The 27,271-nt window shown below is 42.8% G+C and overlaps 3 protein-coding genes across 15 annotated transcripts in view; 2 read left to right on the top strand and 1 right to left on the bottom strand.

The window, feature by feature from the left end:
* cabin1 (calcineurin binding protein 1) overlaps positions 1-8,047 on the top strand; it is a 35,068-nt gene extending 27,021 nt beyond the window's left edge. For 6 of the 11 annotated variants that reach the window (XM_068566917.1, XM_068566921.1, XM_068566925.1 and 3 more), the window contains 5 exons: positions 5-79; positions 3,086-3,347; positions 5,161-5,319; positions 5,964-6,166; positions 6,504-8,047. In XM_068566917.1, coding sequence (XP_068423018.1) covers positions 5-79; positions 3,086-3,347; positions 5,161-5,319; positions 5,964-6,166; positions 6,504-6,674 — 870 coding nt within the window. In that variant the 3' untranslated portion in view covers positions 6,675-8,047. The remainder of the gene's footprint in view (positions 1-4; positions 80-3,085; positions 3,348-5,160; positions 5,320-5,963; positions 6,167-6,503) is intronic. The other 5 variants (XM_068566919.1, XM_068566928.1, XM_068566920.1 and 2 more) reach the window with 3 other exon arrangements.
* Positions 8,048-13,920: 5,873 nt separating this feature from the next.
* On the top strand, positions 13,921-16,733 carry tbx16 (T-box transcription factor 16). The gene is made up of 7 exons (XM_068566452.1): positions 13,921-13,989; positions 14,969-15,133; positions 15,359-15,505; positions 15,596-15,666; positions 15,807-15,895; positions 15,983-16,196; positions 16,278-16,733. The coding sequence occupies exons 2-7, from the start codon at positions 15,068-15,070 to the stop codon at positions 16,714-16,716; spliced, it is 1,026 nt and encodes a 341-aa protein (XP_068422553.1). The 5' UTR covers positions 13,921-13,989; positions 14,969-15,067; the 3' UTR covers positions 16,717-16,733.
* Positions 14,214-25,643, bottom strand: klhl22 (kelch-like family member 22). Of its 3 annotated transcripts, none has more exons than XM_068566450.1 (8): positions 24,851-25,643; positions 24,208-24,373; positions 23,809-24,120; positions 23,216-23,625; positions 22,264-22,456; positions 21,865-22,098; positions 21,337-21,667; positions 14,214-14,306 (listed from the first exon to the last, which is right to left on the bottom strand). In XM_068566450.1, the coding sequence occupies exons 1-8, from the start codon at positions 25,075-25,077 to the stop codon at positions 14,248-14,250; spliced, it is 1,932 nt and encodes a 643-aa protein (XP_068422551.1). In that variant the 5' UTR covers positions 25,078-25,643; the 3' UTR covers positions 14,214-14,247. The 3 variants fall into 3 exon arrangements, with proteins under 3 accessions (XP_068422551.1, XP_068422549.1, XP_068422552.1); XM_068566448.1 differs by having other exon boundaries at positions 23,797-24,120; XM_068566451.1 differs by lacking the exon at positions 14,214-14,306 and having other exon boundaries at positions 19,865-21,667; positions 23,797-24,120.
* Between the last annotated feature and the right edge of the window lie 1,628 nt (positions 25,644-27,271).

Genomic DNA, 27,271 nt, shown 5'->3' on the forward strand with positions numbered 1-27,271 from the left:
TCAGGTTGATGAGGATGTAGCTCTGGACCAAGCTGTGAAGTTCTGCCAGATACAGTTGGCCACTTCTGCTCAAAAACAGGTAAAACAAAACCCTTTAAGTTGTCTCCCTTGTGCATCATGTCTCATATTGTCATTTACATTTGTATGAAAAGCTAAATGTACATTCTATCTTATCCTGTTTTATCCAAGTTGATGCAAAATACTTGTTTTTTCCTACATAAGGTTGTGATGATGTTAAGGCTTTATTCGAGTGTATGGTGCATGAGCAGGATTTTAGTGAGCAACAGCAACCATCTATCTCTGAGTTCTTATACGGCCCAACCATCTGCCAATCAAAGTCTGTTGAATGCTAATTTGACTTGTCTGCTATTTAGATCATAATAGCAATTGCAGCATCTGTAGTAAAAATGTGCTCAACTGATAAATAACTTCAAGTCTATTCTGCCTCAGCCTGCCAGAGCTAAATATAGCCCAAAGCGTGGTGTGATCCCTGTTGTCCCCTTAGCCTCTCTCGCCAAGCTAAACTTGTTATGGGTTTCAACTGGGCATTGGTATGCTTGTTGCCTTTTGCAGTGGGGATATGATTTACAATGCAAAATGTCTGAATAGTCTAAATACATTAAATACATATGTGTCTAACTGCAGTAAATCTAACGAGTTTCACTAGTTAGCTCAGCTTTTGTCTTCAGCACTCGTATTCTGCATGGGATTGTTAGTTGCTCTGCTTCCATCCTGTGGCGGTGACTCGCCCTTCCTCTCATCCCTCCTTCTGCCCACACAATCGGCAAGGGTCTCTCTGCCCACATCCTGTTGTCACGGTGATGTTCCCCGATCCTCAGGCTTACAAGAAGTAGCTGTGGGCAAAACAAAAAAATGTTTTCCTAGTTCACTGATGGCGTCATCTTATTTTCTGCTTGAATCTTTTCGTTGCTTGTGTTAGTTTCGTCTGATTGTCACGCCTAAAGACACAACACAGAGATAATGGTGCAGACGAGGCACAGAAGCACACGCCTCATTTCTCAAATGTGTAAAAAAAATGGTTTAAGTTGTTGTTTTTACCTGTATAAATCTCTATAATATCTTGATGCACTTCATGTCTGTGCCAAATGTTTTACTATGACTAGACCTTTTTTTTCTTTTTCACGTGGGATTGTATTTACCTTGTCAGGTATACGTGGTGACTTGTCATGATGACGGTGACCTTGCATGTGCTGGTTTGTGTTCTTGTTTTTCCTGGATGAGATGCTGATGAGATGCTTCTGCTGCGTACTCACTTTTTTTACAGTCTGATCTAACAGCTGTTTGTTTACGTGTAATGCTTGTGACAGCAGCTCATGTCGTGGTTTGCGTTTGATTACACGCGTACGTGGTGGGAAATGTGAGGAGGCGCCAAAGAGTTCTCAACTCGAGGTCCACACATTCCTTCAAGCCCACAAGTGCAGCGTGAGATCTGCTCGCATAGTGCAGAGCGAGAAAAAAATTGTTCGCGTTGTGCTCAGTGTATTGTTTACATATTAGTTTGATGCCATATCGGAAAGATTAAATTACAACAACAAAAAGATCATGAAAACATATGAGCCATCTATTAAGGGACACAAACTAATCACACAGGTTGTTTCTGTCCCTCAATGAATGACTCATATGTTTTTATGATCTTTTTTGCTTTTCATGGTGCCGCTCTTTTAGAGACTAGATGGAGCACTTCATTAGACAATCCAGTCTCACCTGTTGTATATGAGCAGGCTTAGAAGAATGTTGAGGTTTTATTCGTCCAAGAAGATTTGTGGCATTCTCCAGCGTCGTTCCTCCCGTTTGGGCGGGCTATTTCATAAAAATGTTTGCCTGGCCGGTCATTGAAGTGGTAGAAAGTTGACCAAACCTCGACACGACAGCGACAGCTGTTCCAATCTGATTTAATGCCCAATCTGGATAATTGCACAGAACCATCTTTCATTGTGGGACCTCCATTTGGCCGTCAGCAGCCCACTCGCACCACACAGCAAACACTCGAGTCACCTACAGACAGGCTGCATGCTATGTGCTGCAATGTTCTCTTTTTTTTTTCTTCCTATTCACACAGCCCAGCTGACTTGTTGGTGTTCTTGTTGTGGTGTTTAATTCATGAGAGATGAATCATCAAAGCTGGTTGTGGAGCTGCTGCATGCTCCAAGCTGCTGTGTGCCGCTCTGTGTCGAACTGGAAGATCCGTCTGAGCTTTTGGAAGGCTACGCTGTTTGTTTGATTTGCCTGTGCTCTGCTGTGTGAATCCCGTGGGGAGCGCCATCACACACAGCTGTGATTCAGAGCACAATTTGACTTAAGCTCCCAGAAGAGAGCCTGAGAAAAATGGCATGCTATGTTATTGCCAAATTATGTACAAACATACTGTATCTGTCAAAGCATGCTTGCCATGACAGTCGTGTGGCCCTAGTTTTTGCAAAAAAAAAACTGAAACGTTTTTTCTTTTCACAAGTCTGCGTCATTAAGGCGATCCAGTTCCCTGTATCCCAACACTGGACATCCCATCCTTTCTTCAGCTTGTTCAATTGTGCCAAGAGTGAAGAGCTGAGATTAACGGTTCATAAAGGCTAGTTATCCAAACTTTTTCATCCGTTTTAAATTGAAAACCAGAGACGGTGTGTTCATTTCTCTTAACTGTGCTCCTCGGTGTTGCCATGGCAGCGGCCGTGGGAGCGCGGCGGCTGTTGTCACAGGTTGTTTGTGCAGCTCTTGCGCTTGTAAGTGGTCCTCAAGAGGACACACGGGAAGGTGGCTTTGAGGGATGTAGGGATGTAGAGCTGAACTCCTTGCCAGCACCCAACACGCAGTCAAGCACACACAAGTAAGTCACTGAACCCCTGGGGGACCTCAGCGCAACGCCGTGAGGGATTTCATTACCGCTTATGTGAAAGAGCCTAGACTGATGACGCTGATGTGTTGTTTGAAAAGGTGCAAAGGTATTGTCTGAAACTCTTGAGTCTCAGACGAGGGGAAAGGACGTGCAGTTCTCAGAAATCTACCTGAGCAGAGGAGGGTTGAAGCTGCAGCTAAAACTCAGTCACCCCTTGCTCTCCACCTGTCTCAGCAGTCTGTAGGCGATGCCCCGACCACACCCAAGTACACCAAGGACCACCGAGACCTCTTCTTCCCCGCCTCCTTGTCGACACCTGTCCTGCTCAGCCACACCACCTGCCACCCGCTGTCCACCCCGGAGGGTCATTCCAAAGTGCTGTATGAGCCCCTGAGCAAGTTGCCCAGACCTCAAGCCTCTAACTTCCACGATCAGCCACAGCACAGGAGAGCCGCTTGCCACCCTGCTGCAGCCATGGCGTTCCTACCACACACAGGTACAGCGGCCGCCTCTCCAACACCACTCTCTAGGGGTTCTTTGCTCCGGTCACAATATAATGTCCATGCATATTAATAAAAAAATAGCGTTCTCTCTGACTCTGACGCCCCGGAGAGTTTAATGAGAAACCACTCTTTTTAAAATTGTAAATTCAGTTTGTGAAGAAAGTGCTCTGCTCCATGTGACCAGCAGGGTGCGCCTGTGGACCACACATGTGTTACATAACAGCAGACTCTCGTCAGTGTTATTTAATTGCTTTCACAATCCCTTAAAGACTGTTATGTTTTTTTTCTGAACTTCGAGAGTGATTTAGCGTAATAATTGCTGATCCTCATAATGAATAGTCGGGTTCGCGGTTTGTCTTTTTTTTTTAATCTACAATTCCTGCAGCCGGTGTCTTCAGCCTGAATTCTCTTGATAAAATACCAACCTAACCTGTGAGCTTGAATCATCAATATGTGTTATTTGGTAGTATTTTTCCTTTTGTATTCATTAGCTTTGATTATTATTTTGAATATATTAAGAGTCAGTGGATTTTTGTATCAGGCCGTAGAGCCTAGAGGGCAGTACAAAAGCATTTGGAGACGCTAAAGTCAATCCTCTTGTTGTTCAGGCAGCTTTCATTTATTTTCTTTCAGATAAATGCTCATCAAATGGAGCTGCTGCATTTGGCTCTCATTTCTGTTTTGCTTCCCATTTTCCACTATTGTTTATGAGCTTTTTACTTCAACATAAAGCTTAATGTGAACTCTTTATCTCTAGACATCTTGCAGGCAACAAACTGACACACGTGTTGCTTGTTTCTTTATGTGGAGGTATCATTTTCTTTATACTTAGATAATGTATGATGCGTTCTTGACAGTCAGTCACTGTAAGGCTGCTCTCTAGAATCATGTTTTTGCTTCTTGTTAAATTTCATCATGATATTTTGAGCAAATTCTATTTTTATGTGCTTGTAATTAACACTTCCCCTCAAGTCCAAAGTGCAAATCTTTTATGAATTAGCTGTCAGGCAGAGCGCTCTGCATCGCGGCCGCATTCATCTGTTTTCTGTCCCAATTAAGAGATCCACGAACAATGCTGCTTCCCAGCAAACTTCATGAGTCTCTTTTTCAAATTGCAGTCTATGTTCACACCTATTACATACACAGTGGTGAATTCAGCTTATAACTCTTCGAAGGTCATGTGGCCAGCTATTGCGTGCATCTTTTTCATCATAAATCAGTTCTCTGAACGTGTGTATAACTAGCAGCTGCAAATTAGAAATTTGTGTTAATCCATTTATATTTCCACAAGTTATCAAAGTTGCATGATCGTGCCGATACGTACAGATACAAGTCAACGCACAGGTTAGCATCTTGCAACGCTGCGGCACTTCATTAGTGGAAGCGCCTGAAAGAGTATTAGATCATTTGTGTTTTCATGTGTGGCTGCGCTGCATGAGGAAATGTTCTACCATCAATAGCTGTCTAATGAAGGGAACTCGAACGTCCTCATAAAATAGAAAATTGCTGTCAGTTTCATTTTCTGCCAAATGTTTCAAATGATTTTATCGTTTTTCTACGTCAGACTACTTGTATTCACTGTGTCATAGAAGCTGTTAATCCTTCATCGGGGGTTATGTCATTTGTCGCTACGTATGACTCGTTCGATGACTCGCACAGAAAGTCTGCTGACAGGGGACACTAAATGTGCTTTCTTTTGTATATTGACTGTCGAGTCTTCGGATCACTCGAGAATGACAAATATTGTAAAACTGTGATGATAAAGCTATAACAGGTGTTTGGTTGGTGCATCGTTTGTGCCCGCAGATGAGCGGGAGGAGCCTTCAGAGGGACTTGCGTACCGACAACAGGAGTCGCACCTTTGCCAGCAGATGAAACTCGCCACTGTATCCCAAGGCCAAGAGTCAGCAGCATCCTGGTTCCAGGAGGAAACCGCCACATGTAGCACCACACAACCATGCGCAGGTCAGAACCTTTGACTGAGAGGTGGGACAGGAGAACAAAAGCCACAGCAGGATAGAATATCTGATTTTAACAATACAAAACCAGACTGAGCCATTGTTATATAAAACTGTAGATCGTAGCTGCTGTATTTGGATGTATTAAACACTATAAGAAATATACAAGTGAAATATATGGTTAAGTACATGAGAAAATTCAAACGTTACAGATGTGCACAAATGTGCCCCAATGCAAATTTTGGAAACCTCATCTGAATTTTCTCTGCACTGAAACTTCTTTAACTTTGTTCTGCTTCACTTGATCAAAGTCAACTTTTGCAGAAATAATGTTCCCATAATGTGCTTTTATTTTGGTTATAGTTGGACCTTACAGCTGCATCATTTCAAAGAAATAATCATCCTAAAGGGTGTTTTTTTTTCTTGGCTGACCTGAAACCTTTTAATTGTGTGTCATTTTCATTTACTCTTAACCAGTAATATATACTGATATTTACACATCTGAACAAAAACTCTCACGTGTAGCCTTTTATTGTAACCAAAATTATTCAAAATGCCCTAGTGGTAGCAGAGATGCACTCTTTTTAGTTTGAGTATACAATTTTCTAGCAGAGGCCTTTTAAGAAATGCCCTCTTATGTTTCTCTTTCAGACCAGCAGCAGTATGCCAGCGATGATCAGTCTAAACTTCCAGACCCCAGCCGAATCCGCTCCCGTGTCCCGCACAACATGCCAAAGCTTTTCATCCCTTCCTCCATTACAAAGTTCCCACCAGAAATCACAGTAACGCCTCCGACACCCACACTCCTGTCCCCTAAAGGCAGCATCTCAGAGGAAACCAAACAAAGACTTAAGGTACGCAGTTTGCCTCTACGTGTGTGTTTCTGTTCATGATCGCACATGCAGCTGTTTTTATAAACGCAGAAAAAAAACATGCGCAGCTGCGGGATATTATTGTTTACATGATCCTGTTTCATTAAGCAATAAAAAATGAAGACCATAATAGCGCAAGCTATCGCAGATATTTCCCACTGCAAAAAGCCAAAAATGTACGTATTTCAAATAACTTATGTATGTTTCTGAATGATTTCTTCATGTACCTATATTCATGCATTGTTTGTTTTGTCCAATTTGATTATATATTTTTTTACTACAGCTTACTACGGTACTTTTTTTGGTTAACACTCAACAGTGTTCCCTGCTATCTGCTCCTCTCCAGAACGTCATCTTGTCGTCTCAGTCTGCGGCCACAGTCAAAAAGGACACTCTGAGCCAGCCGGCGCTGGAGGTGCAGGAGACATCCAGCCAGGAGTCGTCACTTGAAAGCGAGTCGGACGAAGAGGACGACTACATGGACATCTGAGCCACTGAAGGCCTTGTGTGCACGCTGACACTGAACACAGCTTTTTGTCGCAACTTGACGTCACCTCTGTGCCCCCTGTCTTTAAAAAGGAGTGGTACATGTCACTGCAGCTTTGTTGACGCTATGTGCTCCCTCGTGTGCATTACGAATAAAGCGCCCACCAAACTGAAAAAAAGAGCAGTATTCTCACCACCTGCCATGTCACCGTGCTGCCCGGCCTGTGAGAGGTGACGGTGTGTAAGACGGATGTCGATGGCTTTAGTCTCGCAGCATGTCAGTAATGTGCCATTTATGCATATTGCACATCGGTGTTTCCAGCTCTCCTGCACTCCACCGTTCACTGGATCTGGCACAGAAGACGTTTAGCCTTTAAAGCCAACCAGTTCCGTGTTTATTTGTTATGTTGTGTGCCCAGTATATCTCCAAGCTGCAGCTAAATCCTCGTCTTACAACTTGCCAATCTGAGGTGCCTCAGTCTGGACTCTGCTCAGCAGCATGTACCTGCTGTCCACCACTTTGATCACTTTGGCATGGCAATTTCACCTGCAACACACATTGCATTGGCACACAACATATTCCAATGAACACAAGGGGGAAATGAGGATAATCGGCTGCATTCGAGGTTCACCTGTGGAGCCTCACAACTTGTAGCAGATTAAAAATGTTTACACTGAACAATTGGGATGTTTTTCAGTTGACACTTAACTGCTATTTTTGTATTCTTGTAATATTTTGTCCGATATATTTTTCTTTCCTTTTGTGTGCATTTGTAGCGAAGAGGAACGGTTCTTACCAGGAAGACATCCTGTCACCAGCACTGATCTGAATGATGCGGAAAGAGGTTTCAGTTGTTATGAATTAGCTTTTGTACATATCACGATCCAAATACCCTCTAATGTGTTTGGCTTTGATGGGTTGAGTATTAAGCTTTATTTTCAGTCAACTCAGGAAGCGACTTGCCTTGGACAGACGCTTCACATGGTCCTTCCTGATTTCAGTGGAATTGAAATACTTTCTAATACAGATGCCTTTCCATTGAAACCATTTTGGTAAATTTGTCAAAATTCTAGCTGAACTCAGAGGAAGACAACAGAATGTTTTTTACAGATTGTTTTCTATATATAAAAAAGAAATATTACATATTTATGTTTCTTGAAAGCTGTCCCTGAATCATTTTTAAAAAAAAGATAATTGTAAACTATCACCCTTGGAAAAAGATAATTGGATTATGTTTTTTGTTGGTTTTGTTTATTTTATGATGTAAGATGTACAATTGTTTATTGTATGGCTCCGGCTGCTGGAGGGGAAGTGTTCTCCAAGTCTGGAATGAATGCATTATAGATGTCAAACCAAAAATATATTTGAGAAACGCATATTTGTTCCGTGTGCTACTTCACATACCATCAACAGTCCGTGCATCAGATAAGACGGTGGTTTTGTTTAGTCTGTTTGAGCTCAGACATCTTGGGCCTCAGGGGCCAGTTTGACATGTGACTGCCATAACTCCAGTTGATTATAAAACCAATGAGTACCCGATGCTTACTGATGCTTGAAATGAACACTAACAACAATTCTCTCAACATATAAGACGAATGAAAGTAAAGTTATCGTATAACATGTCTAAGTACTGTTACAGTTCCTAATATTTCATATCTTTCTTCCTGTTCTTGTTATTCAACGTATCACTTCCTCGAGTGAGTACAGTAGAGCAGCATCCTAAAAGATATTTGCATATACTGCTAGCATTCGTAATACTTTGTAGTTTCGAACATAGGTGCCCAATATAAATGGAGGTTTAAATTCATTTCTGACAGATATCACCAGTTACTAATGAAACATGATGGCATGTGAACACAAAGTTGTTACATGTATTTTATTTGGACAGAATGCATAGACACTACATATTGTTATAATGCATTATGAATATGATAGTGTTCCTACCAGCTTATACTGTACTAACATAACGAAGCAATGAAACAATGAAGACATTACCCAAACAGCTTGATTTAGATTGATAATTCATATGAAACATGTTTACTTATAATTTGACTGTAGGACTTCCACTTTGGTTCACTGCTGTAAAGCTCTGGAGTGACAATACCACTATCTACATCAAGCATACATCCTAAATAGATTTAATTTTATTATATTTGATCATTTAAATCCAAGCTAAGCTAAGAGGGCAACATAGAATTACATAAGGCGGTAAGGACAACCGTCACACTACAAACAAGTTAAGAAATATAGAATAGTTAAAGGGCAAGAATTTTCTTCCCTTTAATTGACAAATGACGAGGCCAAAAACCCTTTTGATGTGCTTTGGTTTTAACTTTTAGTTTTTTATTAATTTATAAGAAATCTTCAGGTGAGTGTTAGCCGAGCTGGGACAACGCTTGTGATGGGACTGAAGATGTCCAAAGATGTTCATCCTGTACTCCGTAAAGTGGAAAGTGATGGTCACTGAAACACACACACACACACACACACACACACACACACACAACATTGTGACAGTTACTGTGACAGCTCATTTCTTCAGTCTATTTATTTTCAGACTGCACGTATGGCCTAAACGACTGAAAAGAAGTTATTAAAAGTGAATCAGTAAGTGCTCAATCCTGATTTCCTTTGGCTGATAATGAAACATAAATATAATGAAATGAATGAAAAGTACTTTATTAATCCTCAAGGAGAATTTTTTTTTGTCGTAGTAGCAGCATCCCACATAGACATCAAATGAAATAAACTAAACTAAACACACAAAATAAATAATATAATATTATTTATACTCCGCTGACCCTGCAGGAGCTGGTGGAGCGGGTGGTCCGGGTTGTCCAATATGGACAATAGTTTCTTCAGTGTCCTCCTCTCTACCAGCTGTTCCAGATGCTCCTGCTTGCAGCCGACGATGGAGCCGGCTTTCTTAACCAGTTTGTTAAGTCTGTCGATGTCGCCGGCTCCAATGCTGCTCCCCCAGCAGACAATGGCAAAGTATAAGACACCGGCCACAACCGACTGATAGAACATCTCCAGCATCTTGCTGCACACGTTGAAGGATTGAAGCTTCCTCAGGAAAAAGAGTCGACTCATCCCCTTCTTGTAGACAGCGTTGATGTTGGGCTTCCAGTTCAGTCGGCTGTCGATGGAGACACCCTTGTACTTGTACTCCTCCACCATGTCCACGTCCTCTCCCAGGACGCTCAGAGGTCTCGGAGCTGTCGTCTTCCTCCTAGAGTCGACCACCATCTCTCTGGTCTTGCTCACGTTCAGAAGCAGGTGATTCTCGCCGGCCCACTCCACAAAGACACTCACCACTGCTCTGTACTCCTCCTCCCGTCCATCCTTAATACACCCGACCACTGCAGAGTCACCAGAGTACTTCTGCAGATGGCATGACCCCGTTGTACTGGAAGTCATATGTGTACGGGCTGAACAGGAAGGGAGACAGAACAGTTCCCTGTGGGGCTCCAACATCACTGACCACCGTTTCAGACAGCACACGGCCCATTCTGACAAACTGTGGTCTGCCTGTGAGGTAGTCAGTGATCCAGGAGATGGTGGACGAGTTTACCCCCCCCCGCCCCCCCCGCCCCCCGCACCTCTTCCACCACTCCCCGCAGCTTCTCACTCAGTAGCAGTGGTTGGATGGTGTAAATGCACTGGAGAAGTCAAAGAAAGTGACTCTCACAGAGACACCTGTTCCATCCAGGTGCGACTGAGCTCGTTGCAGCTGATCAATTTTCTTCTAAAACTGCCAACTATACAACCCTACAGGCTAACATAATATAATTAGGAAACCACCTGAAAAATGTGTTATTGCAGGATAGTCAATTTTATTTCTTTAGCCCAAAATCTAAAATTTCCCTCGTCGGACTCTGTAATCTGTGCAGCGTACAACATGACCAGTCCTTGATTTAGGTGGAGAGAAACTCCCCAATAAACCCTTAAACGGGAGAGGTAAAATAAAGGAAAGGTATTTGTAAAAGACGTCTTGCTTTTAAATCATTTGTAAATCTAAAATCAATATGAAAAGCCGTCCTCTTCCAGTGGAGCTGTGGGCTCTCTGACTCTTGTGGCTGGCGGACCACCCTGCTGACCACACTGACTTTGTGGTCAAAGGGCTTGTACACTCTGGTGTGAAGTCTCCGACACGAGGGAAGTCATTAGTCTTCATTAGCAACTTCCAGGAGTTTCTTATGAAGTGCTGTGAAGTTGTCATTTGCCCCCTTTGCCAGGCAAGCTAGATTTGAGGTTTGTTTTCTTATGTAGTGGACCAAATGTGAGCTTGTGAGCTTGCCCTGCCCCTCGTTGGTGCTTGTGAGACCACGGCCCCTCTGGAGTTAAGTCAGGGGTGCCAGAGATGATATTGTAACCGATCATGTTCACAGTAAGCCTGCGTGTGTTTTTTTGTATATTCTTTGCAAACAAGGCAAATTGATGAACCTTAGTCTCATCGGTTTTGCTTTGGTGTTATTTGGATGCATACGTATAGATTAAAGTTCTCTGCAGTGCCACAAACTAAACATTATAGGACACTCCCTTTCTAATCACAACACGGCATCTCTTAGCAGATAAAGTTAAATCATAATCTGCATTTCTCTCGCCATGTGAAATTGTTCGGCCTCCTGTGACATCATGTTGTCTCCAGCCATGGGGCTGCTATCTCTACAAACCCCTCAAAGTGGCCAATTAAGCATCAAAAGAGCATGCTGCATGGCTAATGTGAGTGAAAGGTGTGAGATTTCTCGTCAGTCCACTCCGGGGGCTCTTTATTGGGCTGCTGGAGAGCCGTCTGATCCCCGGGCCCTGGCTGTATATTGGCAGCTGTTAACTATCGAGCACAAGGGGATCTGTGCAGTTAAAGCAAATGGTCAAAGACTGACACCTGGAAGGAAGAACATCGCTGCCAAAGGTGATCCAGGAGTAGACGCAGGAAGGAAAGCCTCAGTGGAATCATTTATGAAATATGGTCCTTCACTTGAACCGCTGTTTATCATCACAGAAGACATCTATGATCAGCGTTTCCTCCTCTCACCCCTCATGATATGTTCTAGAATCATATAAAGTAGCTACATGTATACATTCATACAGTATATTTAGGGCCTCAAACAAATACCACAATGTTTGTGGTTATTTTTTTCCAGTGCTCCCCAGGTGACCTCCGTGATGTGTCATCCAGTCCAAATTGCCCCGAGGCTTGCTGTTACAAAAGAAAGAGCTCCCTGTCATGCCTCTCTGTCCCTGGTTTTATCCCCAGGCAGTGCAGCGAGGTATTTACCAGTCACACCTGTCACCGCCAGACCCAGTACGTAATGGGATCGACACTGCCGCTGCTGAAACGTACACCTCAGCTCAGACACACTTTGCTGCTGGAGCTGCAGTGCAGAGAACCTTTTGCCAAAATCTCTTTCATTTTCACAGCGTCTTCCTCTTGTGTGAAACAGTCGAAGGGGTCCCCATGCAGGACCCAGAGAAGAGCTGGCTAACTCCTTGACAACAGCTGGTTTCACATAAAGAGGATAAAAACACATCACACTTCTTCAAGTGGTGGGGGGGGGGGGGCTAGGAGGGTCCTGCATCAACACATATAACACGAGTAAGTGATCATACAAAGATCTTTGCATCTTTAAGTGCATCGTTACAAGCTTAACGTTGTTATCCTTTTTATTCTGCATCGACCATGCACAGAAGCCTTAAAGAGACTCATCAATATTTTCACAGGAAAGACCTTCTAGTAGTTAATATCTCTTTGTGCTCACTTAACTGCTGATAATACAGAGTGCTGTGCTACGCTGGGACAATTGCATGCTGCACACGTTGCTTTACAAACTCCTGATTGTATGTTACATTTGGTTTTATTGTTTAAACTGTTATCCATACAGTTACAGAAATCCTTTGTGAATAGGTGTGAGGGAGCTGAGCTTACAGAAGGCATTGTATGCACCATGCAGACATGAGAATACAATAAGAAATGTTAGTGGAAGTGGTGGGCCTATGCTAGAAAGAGAGGTTGAATGAGATGTGAAAGTCACCTCAATTCAAATTTTCATGTCAGTGGAAACGAGAGGGGGGATTGTGGTCTAATTTTGTTCCTCCATGCTAACGCCTGCAGTTTAGCATTTGTTTTGCCTGCAGTAACATGGCACGGGACAGGCCTAAGAATTACACGTGTGGATTTTGCCTGGATGTTGGTGGTGGGAGGATGAAATGTTATGGCAAGTCTTTATTATCGGACCCATTCAAGGCTGACTTGGGCTTGTGGTGCTAACTGGTTGTTAATCGCCTGCCCATACACAAGGCTTTCTCCACATGCAGAAACTAGCATGGGAAACTAGTCTAATGAGATTATCTATCAGCTCACGGCTTGTCTAGACACCCAATACACAACCTACCACCACCTCTGCCTGCAGAGGCTTCAGAGGACGCCCCCAGGTAAAAGTTACCTACAGAAAGCCTGCATGTTATCATTATGCCATTATGGGTTTACACCCTCAGCGTAATTTTCTATTATGGAGAAAGCTAAGAATATAAAGTATATAAGATGTCAGAAAGTGTTTTGTTTATTTGTATCTAATTTTGGTTTCAATAAAAATGATGTATGCAATAACTAGTGTTAGAGTAATGGTTAAACTTTAAAAACAACATAGAGACTTTAGTGTACACACAAAACCAAATGAAATACACCTTCCATTATCTTGCAGTTTCATGAGGTTTGGTGAATCTAATATTTGGGTTATTTACAACATTGCACAAACACTCTAAATGTCATCTTGGTGTGTAGTTATGTCTGTGTGAATGATATTTACACAGATTCTGGTGCCGCTGCGAGCTCCGATCTGTAGCAGGGAAGTCTGTCCATATTGGTTTTAAAGTCTCTTAGCAGTTAATAAAGATGCAATTCCTTCGTCCCTCTTCCTGTGGGGACGGTATCAAGGCTCTGTTAAGTCTCTTTGATTTCCAGCAGCCTCCAATCACAGCAGGGCTCTGACTCATCATTGTGCCACTTCAAAGCCTGGGAATGGCTCTCTTGACCCAACCCACTCCCAGGCTCTCCTTAAAAGTCATGGTCACCACTCCCAGCAAGACTCATGATCTCTGAAATAACTGCTGCAACAAGACTGACTAACCTTCTGACTCCCTGAGCGCCTGGATTTCTCTTTTTTCACGCGAGGAAGGAGATCAAGGAGTGAGAGCAGAGCTGAAGAATCACTAAGATATCACGGATACTTGGATTGCTTACCGGCCCTCAGTGCATGAAGCTCTTTCAGGCTCTTGCTGTGCTCTTGCTAAATCTAAACAATGCAGTCCCTCAGAGGTGAGTGTTGACCGATGTTCGTCGGACGAAAACCGGGTTTCTCAATTAGTAAACTCCCTTTTCCCAGCCAGTGCTGTCTTCAGTTGTTTTGTCTTCCCTGTGTTGTCTGTCTTGTCTTGTCTTTTGTCTTGTCTTCCTTTTTTCACCTGACTTCTATCACATTTTCTGAAGCATCTGGCTCGATTTTTATTCCCTTTTAGATTCAAAACCAAACTTCAGCGTCCCTTCTCCCTCCTCCATGGGTGCTGGCCCCGATGCCTATCTGCAGGGCAACATTAGGATGACTCTGGAGGACCATGAACTCTGGAAGACCTTTTCTGAAATAGGAACAGAGATGATTATCACCAAACCGGGCAGGTAAGAGGACAGCAGAATAACATTGAATGCAAAATGTTTGAAAAGTAGGGTTTTCTGTTGCTGCGTGTGCTCATTTTTTCCTAATACGCTATGTTTTCCAGGAGGATGTTTCCACACTGTAAAATTAATCTGTCGAGCCTTATTCCATGTGCCAAGTACATCTTACTGGTTGACATGGTCCCTGAAGATGGTTTCAGATACAAAGTAAGACAATCGTTACTTTTCCTTCACTTGTGAATGAGTCTGCCATTTTCGGTTGAGAAAAGGCCTTTTTCTTTCCAACATTAAAAAGCAGCCTTGACTTAGCACAGCCATGGCTTTGGCTGGAGATGCCCCTCAGTGGTTACTAGTATCTTCAGACAAGACATCCCCAGTTTATCAACCGTCACCCCTCCCCCTGTCCTAACATTGTACATCAAAGGGTGCTATCTCTTCCTGTTTTTCTATCCCCTGCTGGGAACCCACTGTACTACCCCTATCTCTGTGGGTGGTACTGGCCAGCAGTCCCTCTGCTCTCATACTTGTCCTCCTCTCACACTGTGGGAAGACAGCAGATGAAGCTCCTTCTGTAAATCACCTTTCTCTCTGACAGACTGACTGACTATCTGTCTCCGTCCTACAGTGGAATAAAGAGAAATGGGAGGTGGCAGGAAAAGCGGAGCCCCAGCCTCCCTGCAGGACTTACCTCCACCCGGAATCTCCGGCCCCAGGGAGCCACTGGATGAAGCAGTCCATCTCCTTCCTAAAGCTCAAGCTCACCAACAATACACTCGACCAGCACGGCCATGTAAGCGAGAGCACTTGAAATCCGGGCCTTAACAAGAACTCTGTATGTATTTCCATATGATATGCACACTGCGTTCTTGCAGGATTTGGGATAATTTAAGTACTTGGTGGACTAGTAAACACTTACGGTCGGGATGCTTTGGCACCGGCAAAGTAGATACTCGTAAAATGGAGTTTAAAGCACAATAAAAGTGGTCGGAATGAATCACCCTCTTCCTCACTCCAGGTCATTTTGCACTCCATGCATCGCTACCACCCACGCTTCCACATTGTCCAGGCGGACGACCTGTTCAGTGTCCGCTGGAGTGTTTTCCAGACCTTCACCTTCCCTGAGACTTCCTTCACGGCGGTCACAGCGTACCAGAACACCAAGGTCAGTTTCTCTCCCTTCAATTCACCGACAGGCTCTCACACATTATTACTTTTATTAATTTTTTTCTGATTTGACTTTCTACATCTACAGATTACAAAGCTGAAGATTGATCACAACCCATTTGCAAAAGGTTTCCGGGATGAAGGCACTAATAAGAAAAGGTGGGTGTCACTTGGAGGTACTGATGTTAAGCTCGAGGAGCCCTACAACAGTTCCTGTGTGGCTCGTCTACAGTTTTAATTTGCAGTAGATTGTACTGATCGTAATGCATCGTTTTAATAAACCTGATGTTACTCTGCAGACGTTCAAACAAGAACCCAATCTGCCTGGAGAAACGATCCAAGATGTCAAACCATTTGAACAGAGACTCCGAGGAGGACAGTCCACCAGGTACAGTTCAGACTCTCGTCCTGCTGTGGATGTTTGCACTGTATGTCCTGTACTCCAAGACTGACCGAACAATTTGGGTCTTCTCAGATTTCTGCCAGTCGCCGTATGAGGGTTACGACGGCGAGGAAGGAGACCCGCCCAAAAGGAAAGAGGCTGAGGGCGTCAAAGAGGAGCGGTACACCCCGTGGGCTGCTGACAGGGAGCTCCGTGTCAGGACTGAATCTCCCACTGGGGCCGACCCCAGGGACATGTACAACACAGAGCAGCTTGTTCCTGCTCCAGCTTCCTACCAGCCGTACAGGTGAATACAAGTTATGCAACAATTAGGAGCACAATGTTGACGTGGTGACCAGACAACGACCACCCTCTTTTTGCTCTTCAGGTTCCACGAGTGTGGAAAGTCTCCTTCTCCCTCCTCCAGCGTCGGCAGCAGCAACAGTGGATCAGGACGCAGCAGCTTCGAGTCCAGGGTACCCGATATCGCCACCGTCCCCGATCATGACCCTTCAAAGCCCCGCACGCATGAAGTTGGCCCCTCGCCTTGTGCCCCGCAGCCCCTCGCTGCCCCCCAGGACTATCCCGGGGTCCTCAACATGAGCATGGCCCAGGCCGGCAAGCCAGGGGTGATCAGCCACCACATCTACAGCCCATACAGCGCCGAGCAGCCCCTTGGACAGTGGAGCGGCCCCGGTCCTGCCCAGTATCCCCCTCCTCATCACCTGACCGCTGACTACACCGCACAAGCGGTGCACCATGGCTATCACCATGGCAACGTGGCTGAGTGGAGCCAGTACCCGCTGTTCTCGTACTCCTGCTGGTGAAGGGATCTTCAATGACAATGGACTGAGAGTGACTTTAACCGATGATGCTGCTGCTGCTACGCCGTCCCGCCAGAATGCTGATCCAGTGCTCACAGCTATGAGGTTGCATGCCGAGACGCAGCTCAGCGGCAACAAGAGATGAACTGAAAGATGAGAGGAAGTGAAGGAGACGCCCGTCGCTGCCTTCTGGTCAGACTGCCAGGACTCAGACTCCAGTTATGCTGACTGAAGCCAAAGTGTGCTACGCCATGCTGTATTATTGATTTATTGTAAAATTGTCTATTTATTTTGTATGTCATCTCATCTCCAAGTTTAAATATTATTTTTGTAAAAAAATGAAGATTAAAAACAAGTGTGCAATGTGTGTCCGTCTTTACATTGTGATGTGATCTGAAAATAAAAAATTAAAGTGATTCGATGTCTCGTTTATGTGAATTTGTTCCATCTACTATCTAAACAAAAATAGAAAATCCTTTTTAGAAGACACCTAGTTTATGTTTGATAACTTTCACCGGTTGTATCAGCCATTAATTTTCAAAGATCCCGTCTGTAATTTTGATTCTCATCTAATCCATGTCCTGCATGAGTTAATGTACAGTAAAGGTGTCTTTGTTTGCGGGTGCACATCTATATACCTGGTCAGCTCTGACAAGCATCACATGTTCTGGTGGCATTTGTTTGTATTTTCTCTTTGTTGATCTAACGAGGGCCACTCTGTAGTTTCAACAGGCCCAGCATGCATTAAAGACATTGTATTACCGTGACTCCAGCTCACCTGCTGAGGTTTACCCACCGGCATCATAAAGCATTGCGCGACTCTCGTTCTCCATCTCAATGAGCCTTAAAAAGCATGAAAATGGGGTTGTTTGGCTCCTTTTCACAGCTGAAAAAGAGACAAGCTGGGCCCATCGCATCCGCCCTGGGTGGATGTGAGCTGCTAATGACTGTTGTAAAGTCTGGAGAAGGGGGGGGTGTCATTCTTTGGGAACATCTCTGGTGTGGTGTGGATTTTACTCAGTGCAGTTCATTGTATTGGAGGCTTCTTGAACAGTTAGTCCAACCGCAGACTTGTCCAGCTTTAAGTATGCACAACTTTCATTTCCTCATTTTAATGAGGATAACAAAAGAGAGATTGACAGTTAGATAGATATATACAGTAACCTGCACTGCTGGAGGAGAAGGTCGTCATACATAATAATACACAAGAAGGATTGGTCCCAACATCCTGTATGGGTATACTCTGTTTATAGACAAACAAGCAAAACTAAAGTCCAATAGATTAGATCATGTTGTCACTTTACCTAATGCAATGTCCAAGTGGGGCAGCTGAAAACAAATCTCTGAAAAGTTTGGATCTTGCTCATTCGATACTTCTTAACAAATGAAGTGAGGAAAGTCCATTTAGTTAGCTCCTTAAACATAAGCTAGACATTTTATATGTTTCTTAAACACAAAAAATATATCAATGCTGACTGTTTTTGTCCTACCTGACCATGATTCTTAATTGTTTTATTAATGTGCATTGTGTTTTTTAGATTGTGTTTGTAATATATTATACTAATATTGTGTGTCTATTGGCATTGAAGGTAGTCCGAGCTGTGATTTAAAGATGTAAAACTTTGTCAATCTCATTATTTCAGGTAGCGTTTGTCACTGCTGCCTTGCTCCAGAGCTCAGACTTGCTTTAATCCTATTTAAAAATAAGTGAATATGAAGGACAGAAGTAAAACAAAACGGCAATTTGGTTTCCTTATCAGGCTAAATGTGTCAGGAAAGCTGTGTTGTCTGGATAGAAGAATACAGAAAACATGGGTAGATTGGTGGACACCCGGTCCTATTCAAAATGCTACCTCCAGATCTTGTTATGCAGATGCTATTTGATCGTTCACATCACAGTAAAATGTTCTGTATTCTGTATGTGATGTGTTTTATTGATGCCAAACTGGTTGCATTCACTACACGTCATGTTGGTCAGGGGCTTCTGTCAAAGCCTAAAATGTGTTGTAGGGTAAAGACAAAGTGTGACTGCTTAATAAAAGTCCAGGAATAGAAAAGAAACCTTTTTTTTCTTCAGGTGCCGTTCTTTGTTCTCAATTGTTTTTGTCAGACAAGCTAGCTGAGGACCTCCTACCCTGCACAGCAGGAGAATGAAGAGTCAAAGCAAGCACTTTGTACGATTCCCTTGACACATACATCAACAACTCCACTGGGTTTAATCTGCATAGTTCCACATCAATGGGTCATTTGGTTCTTTTAATTGGTCTGATAATGGTCCTGCAAAGAGCACAAGATCGACCTGCACTCAGAAAAGGCCGCTGACGTGGTTAAGAGCATGACATTATGTCGTAAGTATTCCCCAGGTGCTACTGTAGCTTCAGAATGAAAAGGCGCATAAACACAGCAGATTGTTGATCCTGGTTGTCCAGTGCTGGTGTCAGCACATCCCAACAGACAGCGTGGTGGGGGCTGGCACAACAGTGTGAAACAGAGAGGGGGGTCACTCACTTAGGCCTGGCGGGGGGTAACAGATGTAGATGAAACAGCCTCGGAGAGGAAAGAAGCAGTCAGCCTTCATAAAGCTGATGGAGTGGAGGGCCAAATGGAGAGGAACTAGGAGAGACTGGGCGGAATAAAGGGCATGAGGCAGCAACCAGTTCAAACAAGAAAGGCAGCCGTCAGTGGAGACTTTCTATTACAGCAACATGGACGTTCTAAATCTACCTTGTGCTGTTGCACGGTGAAAGTAACACATTACATTAACTCCAGCGGTAACGGTAATTTTATTTTGACTTAAGTATCACACTATTTAGTAAACATAAAAAAACATGTATCGCTGAGCTCATCACCTTTTTTAGCTGCTGGTTATAATATTATAAGAAATTATTAAATTCTGTCAGAGAAATACAGCAGAGTGAAAAGTGTGCCGACTAACCCCGTTCTCCCCTATCGTACCTTTCAACTTTGACCCTTTAGGATGTGTGTAAGACTGATGGGACGGTGGAGCATCCTTCAGCTCAAAATGCTTTGAATATGAGGTTCGCAGCGAGGACCAGAGAGGCCGAGTGAGAAAAAACCATGACTCTCAGTAAAAAACATACATACATATATATATACACACACACACATATATATATTCGGTGATGTTTTATTCTACTATCAAAAGTAGGTTTCAGATGCCGTTGCGTCCATAGCTCATTTTATTTATTGCCAATAATTAATTGTTTAAGTGTCTGATATTTGTCTCTTTTCTGGTTAATTCTTAACAGTTACTATGTTTGATAATCAGTTGTTTGCACAGACTGTAGAGCATTGGTTCTCAACCTTTATCAATGATGTACTCTTGTGAAACTAATTTAAATGATTTTTTAAGTGGTTACTCAATTTAGAGAAGAAAAACACATTTTTTTGTTGAACTAAAAGTAGTCAACGAATTTTCAAATATCTGCTAAACTAACGTGCACCCACAACAAAAACAACATATTACTCTCTTTATTAGTTCCCAAAATGTAAGCCATGAATATTATACTATGTTTGCATGTCTCTTATGTGACCGTGTGTTCTCATACATTGCATTTTCATTTTTCCTAACTCTCATTATAGAAATAGAAACATCACATTTTAAAACAGACTTTCTGTAAAGGATTCACAGTGGAGTGTGTCGTTAAGCCTTTTCAGATGTTTAGAATAAACAGCATACCTGTGAACTGAGGCATCAAGCAGAAGCAAAGAGCAAAGCTCCACTCAGCGGAGAGAACGACAGTAGAAACACTCCTCAGTGTGTTCTTTAATTCAGTAATGAAATAAGTTCTACTGTATGGAAGATCAATGAGAGGACCCAACAAATTTGACAATAATGATTTGGTTTTCATCACAAAAAAAATCAAGACTTGACATTCATAAATCAGAACCAGACATGACAACTTATTGTGAGCTGGTGAGCTCTACAACCTGAAGTACAACCACGAATCATTTCAATGTTTTAAAAAAAGTAATTGTAACGTCAGAGGCATAATAATAAAAGGCTCATATCCATCCACAGAATTAAAACATACATAACACGAAACTATACACTTCACAGCACACGTTAGGATGAAACCACAAAAACAAGGCACAATGTTAACAAAGCTAAATTATATTGAAAAAGTCAACAATGGTCTTTAATTTCCATACATTAACGACTAATCTGAAAGGTAACTACGGCTTGTGTATCTCTGAAGTCTTAACCAGATTTTAGAAGATGCTCTGTCGAACTTCGGTTGTGCTATTGCATAGCCAGTAGTCTTTGCTGCTTCATGTCACTTAAAGATGTCGAGGTTCTCTCTATGATAAACAATTCAATTTGCAAGTAAGAATTAGGGATCAGTAGTATTTCAGCAGGGATTCATGTGCAGGGTTGTGATTATCTAAGATATTTGAAAAGCAACTAAAAAGTGTGCAACAGTCTTGAACCACAACAGAGGCACTCAAAGTAATCAACGTGCAAGGAGGACACGATGCTGCCCAAAAATATCCTCCAGGTGTCTTTAACATGCTGTGTATTAAAAGTGCATGACAGTCTCCAGTGATCAGACCAACATTCAGTTCAGACTTTAAGCTCAACACAGCAGCTCTAATCCTCACCGGAGTCCTCCGAGTTGTCCATCTCCACCTCCTCCCATGAGGCCTTAGTGCGCTGCTCCCAGCTCCTGGCCTGGGCGATCACAGCGGGGGACATGAGCGCCACGCAGGCCGCCAGGCCAGAGACACGCTCCTTAAACTCTGTCTCATTCTCCCACTCGTCGGCCTCGGTGTTGTACACATGAACGTATTTCATCCTGTTGCCTTTGTCGTGAGAGCGTCCTCCAAGGACGTAGATGCGACTGTCCAGCACAGTAATGCCGGGTTCTCCATGTCCCGCATGAAGGGGGGTCAGCAAAGACCAAGAGTTGGCTTTAGGGTCGAAGCATGCTACCTGGGAAAAAGAAGGAAACAACTTATTCTCTGTCTTATGAAAGTGCTGTCCAAAGCTGCAAGAACACCTCTATGTGTCCACGTGAAAAACATAAACACCATTTTAAACTGAATGACAGACTATGAGACTATTGTTTACCAGTGTAGACACTGCCTTCATTGTGCAACAATAAACACTGATAACATGTAGCATTGTACCTTCAGGACGTCACGACGATATCCACGCTCATCATTGCTTCCACCAATAACATAAACACGGCCATTAACAGCCGCCATGCCATGCCACGCTCGCTCTACTGGCCCCTCGGCACAAGCTGCCCAATGATTGGCAACAGGGTCAAAACAATAGGTCTCTCTGAGGTACGCATTTCCTCGGCGCCCGCATGTTATATACATTTTCCCATCCAACACTGCTCCAGCGTGGGCGTAAACCTGGAAGGAAAGTTAGACCAGTATTAAAGGAAGGTCTCGGTAAGGTAAATTACCTGGTATATAACAGGAAAACATCAGTAACAATACTAGCTGGGTATGTAGCACCATCATGTGGATGGTCGCAGTATTACATTAATTGTTTTCATCTTTCAAATATTCTCCTACCTCTCTCTTCAGGGGTGATACAAACTCCCACATGTTGGTGTGCGGGTTATAGCGCTCCACTGACTCCAGTTCATTGCTGTAGTCCCGCCCTCCGATGGCATAAATATAGCCGCCCATCACACAAACACAATGGTCAGCGTGCTGCTGCTGCAGTGGCTGAATGGAGCACCAACTGTTGTGACGAGGGTCATACCTGGAGGAAAATGGACAAGTATCAAAACAGTTAGGGAAAGAAAGTCTATGCTCACAGTACAGATCAAATCAAATTATCTATAAACCAACAAGAGTATGAGCATGCTTTTTGTTGTACCACTACATTTATTGGATCTGAGAAACCATCAAAGTGGAGTTGTTCATGTTTTCTTATCGATTAAATCCTTTATCAAGCTAAAATGCCTTACTTTCACTTGTTCCAGTTCATAACATGTGAGGATTTGCTTCTTTTCTTTGTTTTACATTTGTGTAAACGGACTTTCTTTGGATTTAATCACAGATTTAATCGAATCAAAGCAAGCACTCTGAGAACATTATAAACTATTGTCAGACATTCTATAGAGTCAAGTCAATTCAACAAATCAGGTGGGCATATTGCATGTTAGCCAATGTTAGTTTATGGCAAATACACCAGTATCTACAAATCTGTCAGACGATATGTAACATGTGACAGAAGTTCATAAATGCCAAAGACACACTGGAGTCATTACAGTGTGTCAACCAGAAACCACTGGCACATTTTTCAACTGTTAAACATTCTGCTCAGTATTTATTTTGGTCACATTCTCTTCTTCAAGAAACAAAGCCTTATTATCCGATTATCAAAATAGTTGTGGATTAATCAATCAACTCATCACTTATTTGACTGATCATTCCAGCTCTAATAAACAATGAATTGAGAAAAAAATAAGTCAACAGATTAATGAATAATGACTTAAATTAAAGAATGGGATGTCACCTCCAGCAGCGCGTCTCTGCACGAAACCCACTGGTGTTCTTGTCTCCTCCAATTAGATAAACAAAGTTGTTGAGCACAGCGATGCCCTGATTGGACATCCGGGGGGTGTTAGCTGCAGTGAGAGTCCTCCACTCTCCCCAGCTCGGGTGGAACACCTGAAACAAATGCTCGTTGTCTGTGAGGGATCCGGAGGTAAACATCCCCCCAAAGCCCAATATGCAGTGGAAGGTGGACCGTGGCTGAGTGAGAGGACTTTGCAGGACGGGCTGCCAGATCTCCTGCTCATGGTACCGCAGAGCAGCTGACACCGAGTCCTTCAGTGGACACTGGTTCAGTCTGCCGTACAGTCTCTGCAACACTTGTTTCTCAATCAGGCAGAAACGCACAGCATCAAGCATCTTGAGGTTGTCCTTTGAGTCAAAAAGATTTTTAAAAATGAGTTGATTGCAATTCAGGCTGATAAAGCTTTGACAAAGTAAAGTGTGAGTAAAAATAAAGTAAAACAATGAAGTTAACAATACAATACAGTGCATATGTATATCTGATGTAGATGAAGAGATGAGAACAAAATGCAAACACACCTTGGGACTGACCTGCAAGTACACCTGGTCAGTTTCCACCTGCTCAGGGCTGAAGTGGTAGTGCAGAGCGGCCTCGTACACCTCGTTCTCACTGTTCACTTGGAGCTCTTCACTGCACAGTGCTCTGAATACTTCTTCCTGGGGCAGTTGTCGGTACACATCAGTGCGAGACAAAGTCTGGATGTTCTTGAGGATGTAAGAGTAGATCCTGGCATGGAGTTGCTGCAGTCCGTAGAGATCAGCTAGATTATGGACCTCTAAGATGTTGCTCTCGTCCAGCCAGGAGAAAAGGAAATCACAGCAAAAGCTGATGACAATCTCAAGCTTTAAAATGACAAAAGGACACAGATTAGCTGAAGAAAACACAATAATGAACAATGTGGTCTAGCAACTGAACAACAAAGAGTTTACCTGGACTAGTGTGGCAGCTATCAGAACTTCCTGCACACACTCCAGGTCTAACTCAATCTCTGACGTGTAAATGTAGTCAAGGATTTTTTTCATGGCCATGTAAGACACTCCATGAATCGGGATCTCCTTTTGTTGTGTCTCGCGAAGGCCTCCAGCAAACATCCCCCTAGTGGACAACAGTGACATATTGTTAAATGGCTGGTGGCCCAGTGATGATTACATGTATATTACACGGACACAATGGCAGTTTCAATTCCGCCAGGTACTTTTGCTGCGTAAAGTCCACCTATCTTTCTCTTACACGTTTCCACTTTATTTATTATTACTACAAAAAGAAAAGGCATATGTTGAGCCAAGAAATCTCCTGAAAAAATATGCCTGTACCCGTCCCAAAACCTTCATATGCTTTCAACCAAATCTTTGGTGATTATACTGAGGCTCAGGTGTAATTCCCTTTAACTGCTGGCACAAAGCACATCTAGTGAAAGCCTCTAAGTAAAGGGATGGTGTCAGCACGGGTGGAAACACAAGCAAGGGAAACACAAGCAAGGGATGCATCTTTCTTGCTTGTACTAGGACACACAAATCTAGACAAGGAAGCAAGAAATAGGAAGCAAGTAAAGCAATCAGCTGTGGGCATTACCTAAAATAATCGCAAGAGGCTGCCAAAAGGATGCGGTGGGCTTGGATTGGTCGACCCTCCACCAGTAGCACCACATCAAACAGGATGCCACTTTGTCTGAGGGCCAGCAGGCCGTCCAGCAGGCTGCGGAAATGGGCTGAACTTTTGTAGGTCTGGCGGCTGGAGCGGCCTCCCATTGGACTCTTTCCTTCCTCAGCCATGCAGGAGAGCTGGTGTTCAGGCTTCATCGTCTGTCTCGCGCCACAATTCTAACTATGTAATAACATAACTTTTGTATATTTAAGCCACAACTGCTCACGTCGTGAGGAGAAACGATAGCGAGGTCAGCGGCTTTAAATCGGTGCTTCCCGTGTCTGTTAGTGAGGGTGGCTCGAGATGTCACCGCTCGTCAGCGTGACGTTCCTGATCTGTAACGCGTTAAACACGCGATTTAAAGCGTAGTTTAATCCACGGAGCGATTAAAGGGACATGAAAGTGCATCGTACATGCATACGCTCTTCCGTCGACCGACTGCTGGCGGCCACGACGCCGTCAACTAATGTTGACTTAGTTTACACGGTGAATAACATGCTAGTCAGCTATCAGCTGGCTAGCCTGCTAGCTAACTTAACGCGCTATAAAACAGCTGGATAAGACGCGTAACGGGAACAAAACGACTGCAAATAGATACCTTTGTGTTCGTCGTTAAACCGATTTACTATGACAATTTGCTCGCAATGACAGCGACTACTTTTTTTTTTAAAGGATAGGCACTGTCGCCTGATTTTTTGACAGATCAAAACAAGTCTGTTTACTTTTTGGCGTCAGACGGTGAGCTCGCAGTGTATTGGTCGTTGCTGTTGTTTTGTCCCGCCCAGTTTCAATGAAAGAGCCAATCAGAAACGTCTGCCACACTGCAAGGCAGTATTGTGACATTTTCAATTAGTATTTTAACATGATTAAGTGTGTACAGTGTGTAGAAGTAGCCATCATATTCGTTTCATCTCTATTTTAGTTTCTGATCATTCATATGGATTTAATAAGTAGTTAGTTTAGTGTTTAGATACTGTGACTCTTTCTGTCCACAAGAGGATGCTGTTTCCTGCTCAAATGTCTCAAAGGCCACGTTTAACCAGTTCTGCTGTCTTACAAATACACCAGAACCAGAGGTCCAAAGTAGTACCAATTACATCTACTCTTTAATTTAGAGATACAGTTTTGTGGCACTGGATCTTAACCAACTTAACTGATCTTAGTGGGCTATTTTTTTTTAAACACCACCTCATACATTTCTGGGGTAAATCTTTTTTAAAATCTTTTATTTGAATAATTTAGCATTTTTTTATTGACTTCAGTTACTAATCACTGCACAGACCAATCAACAACACAACAGTTGTAAGGCTAAGGACCACCTGAACCAGACACATAATCCATACGCATTGTCACATAAACAATTAAACATCTGAAAGGGGCCTTTGTCATTTTTACATTTATTTTAGATACCTCAATATAGATGATAGAGAATACTGATGTATGTTTTCATTATTATAACTTTCATGGAGTTCAATATGTTCCTATTTTTCTTCCTCCATTTGTTGGCACAGTTTACCTTTCAAATACAAAGTTACAGTGGAAACACTTCTATCACAAGTTTATTTAAACAAATATTCAATATGTCTTTGTATTTAAATGCAAAAACAAAATCAAATAATAGGAAGAACTTTGAAACTGTGCCAGACAAACATAACTCTTTATTGTTCTTGGCAACTTTTTGTTGATTTTATTATTTTGCCTCTCCAATATTTGGTCTCCATCCGATCAAACGCTTTCCAGATAGATTTTCCACTGTTTGATAACTGCATGAGTAGCCAGATAGATTTTCTTAGGCAGCCAGTCATGATGATCTTTTATAAAAATTGAGGCTTCCATATTAGGTTTTACAATCTCATTCATCTTCCGCTAAAGTTTCAATTTGCATATATCATTTCCTGACACGGAGAGTAGAGATTTTTCCACTCGCAATAACACTGTTGAAATAATCCATCACTTGATTTATTTTTCAGTCTTACATACATTGCAGGGGAGTGCACAGGGGGAATGCTCCCTGGCTTTTTGTCGAGGGTACAGAAATGTCCTTTTCAAATAGCAAATCATAACTTTTTTGCTTGACACATTTGTCATGTGGCTGAAGAAATGCCAAAACCACTTTTTTTTTTACCACTAATGGAATCTGCAGAACCTCCTTCCACTGATTTACTGCATTCACACCTAAATACTACATACTCATACTACACCAAAGTTGGTTTCTTAATTAGTAATCCGATAAGAAAATAACTATTTAAATTATCAATTAATTGTTAAAGTAATTTTTGAAAGTCTAAAACTCCTACTAATGTTTTCCATGTGCCACAGTAAAGACAATATCTATAGGTTTCGGAAAGT

The sequence above is a fragment of the Clinocottus analis genome, unplaced genomic scaffold (genome assembly GCF_023055335.1).
Source record: "Clinocottus analis isolate CAN_PGR_092001 unplaced genomic scaffold, fCliAna1.0.p SCAF_7, whole genome shotgun sequence".
NCBI lineage: Eukaryota > Metazoa > Chordata > Actinopteri > Perciformes > Cottidae > Clinocottus > Clinocottus analis.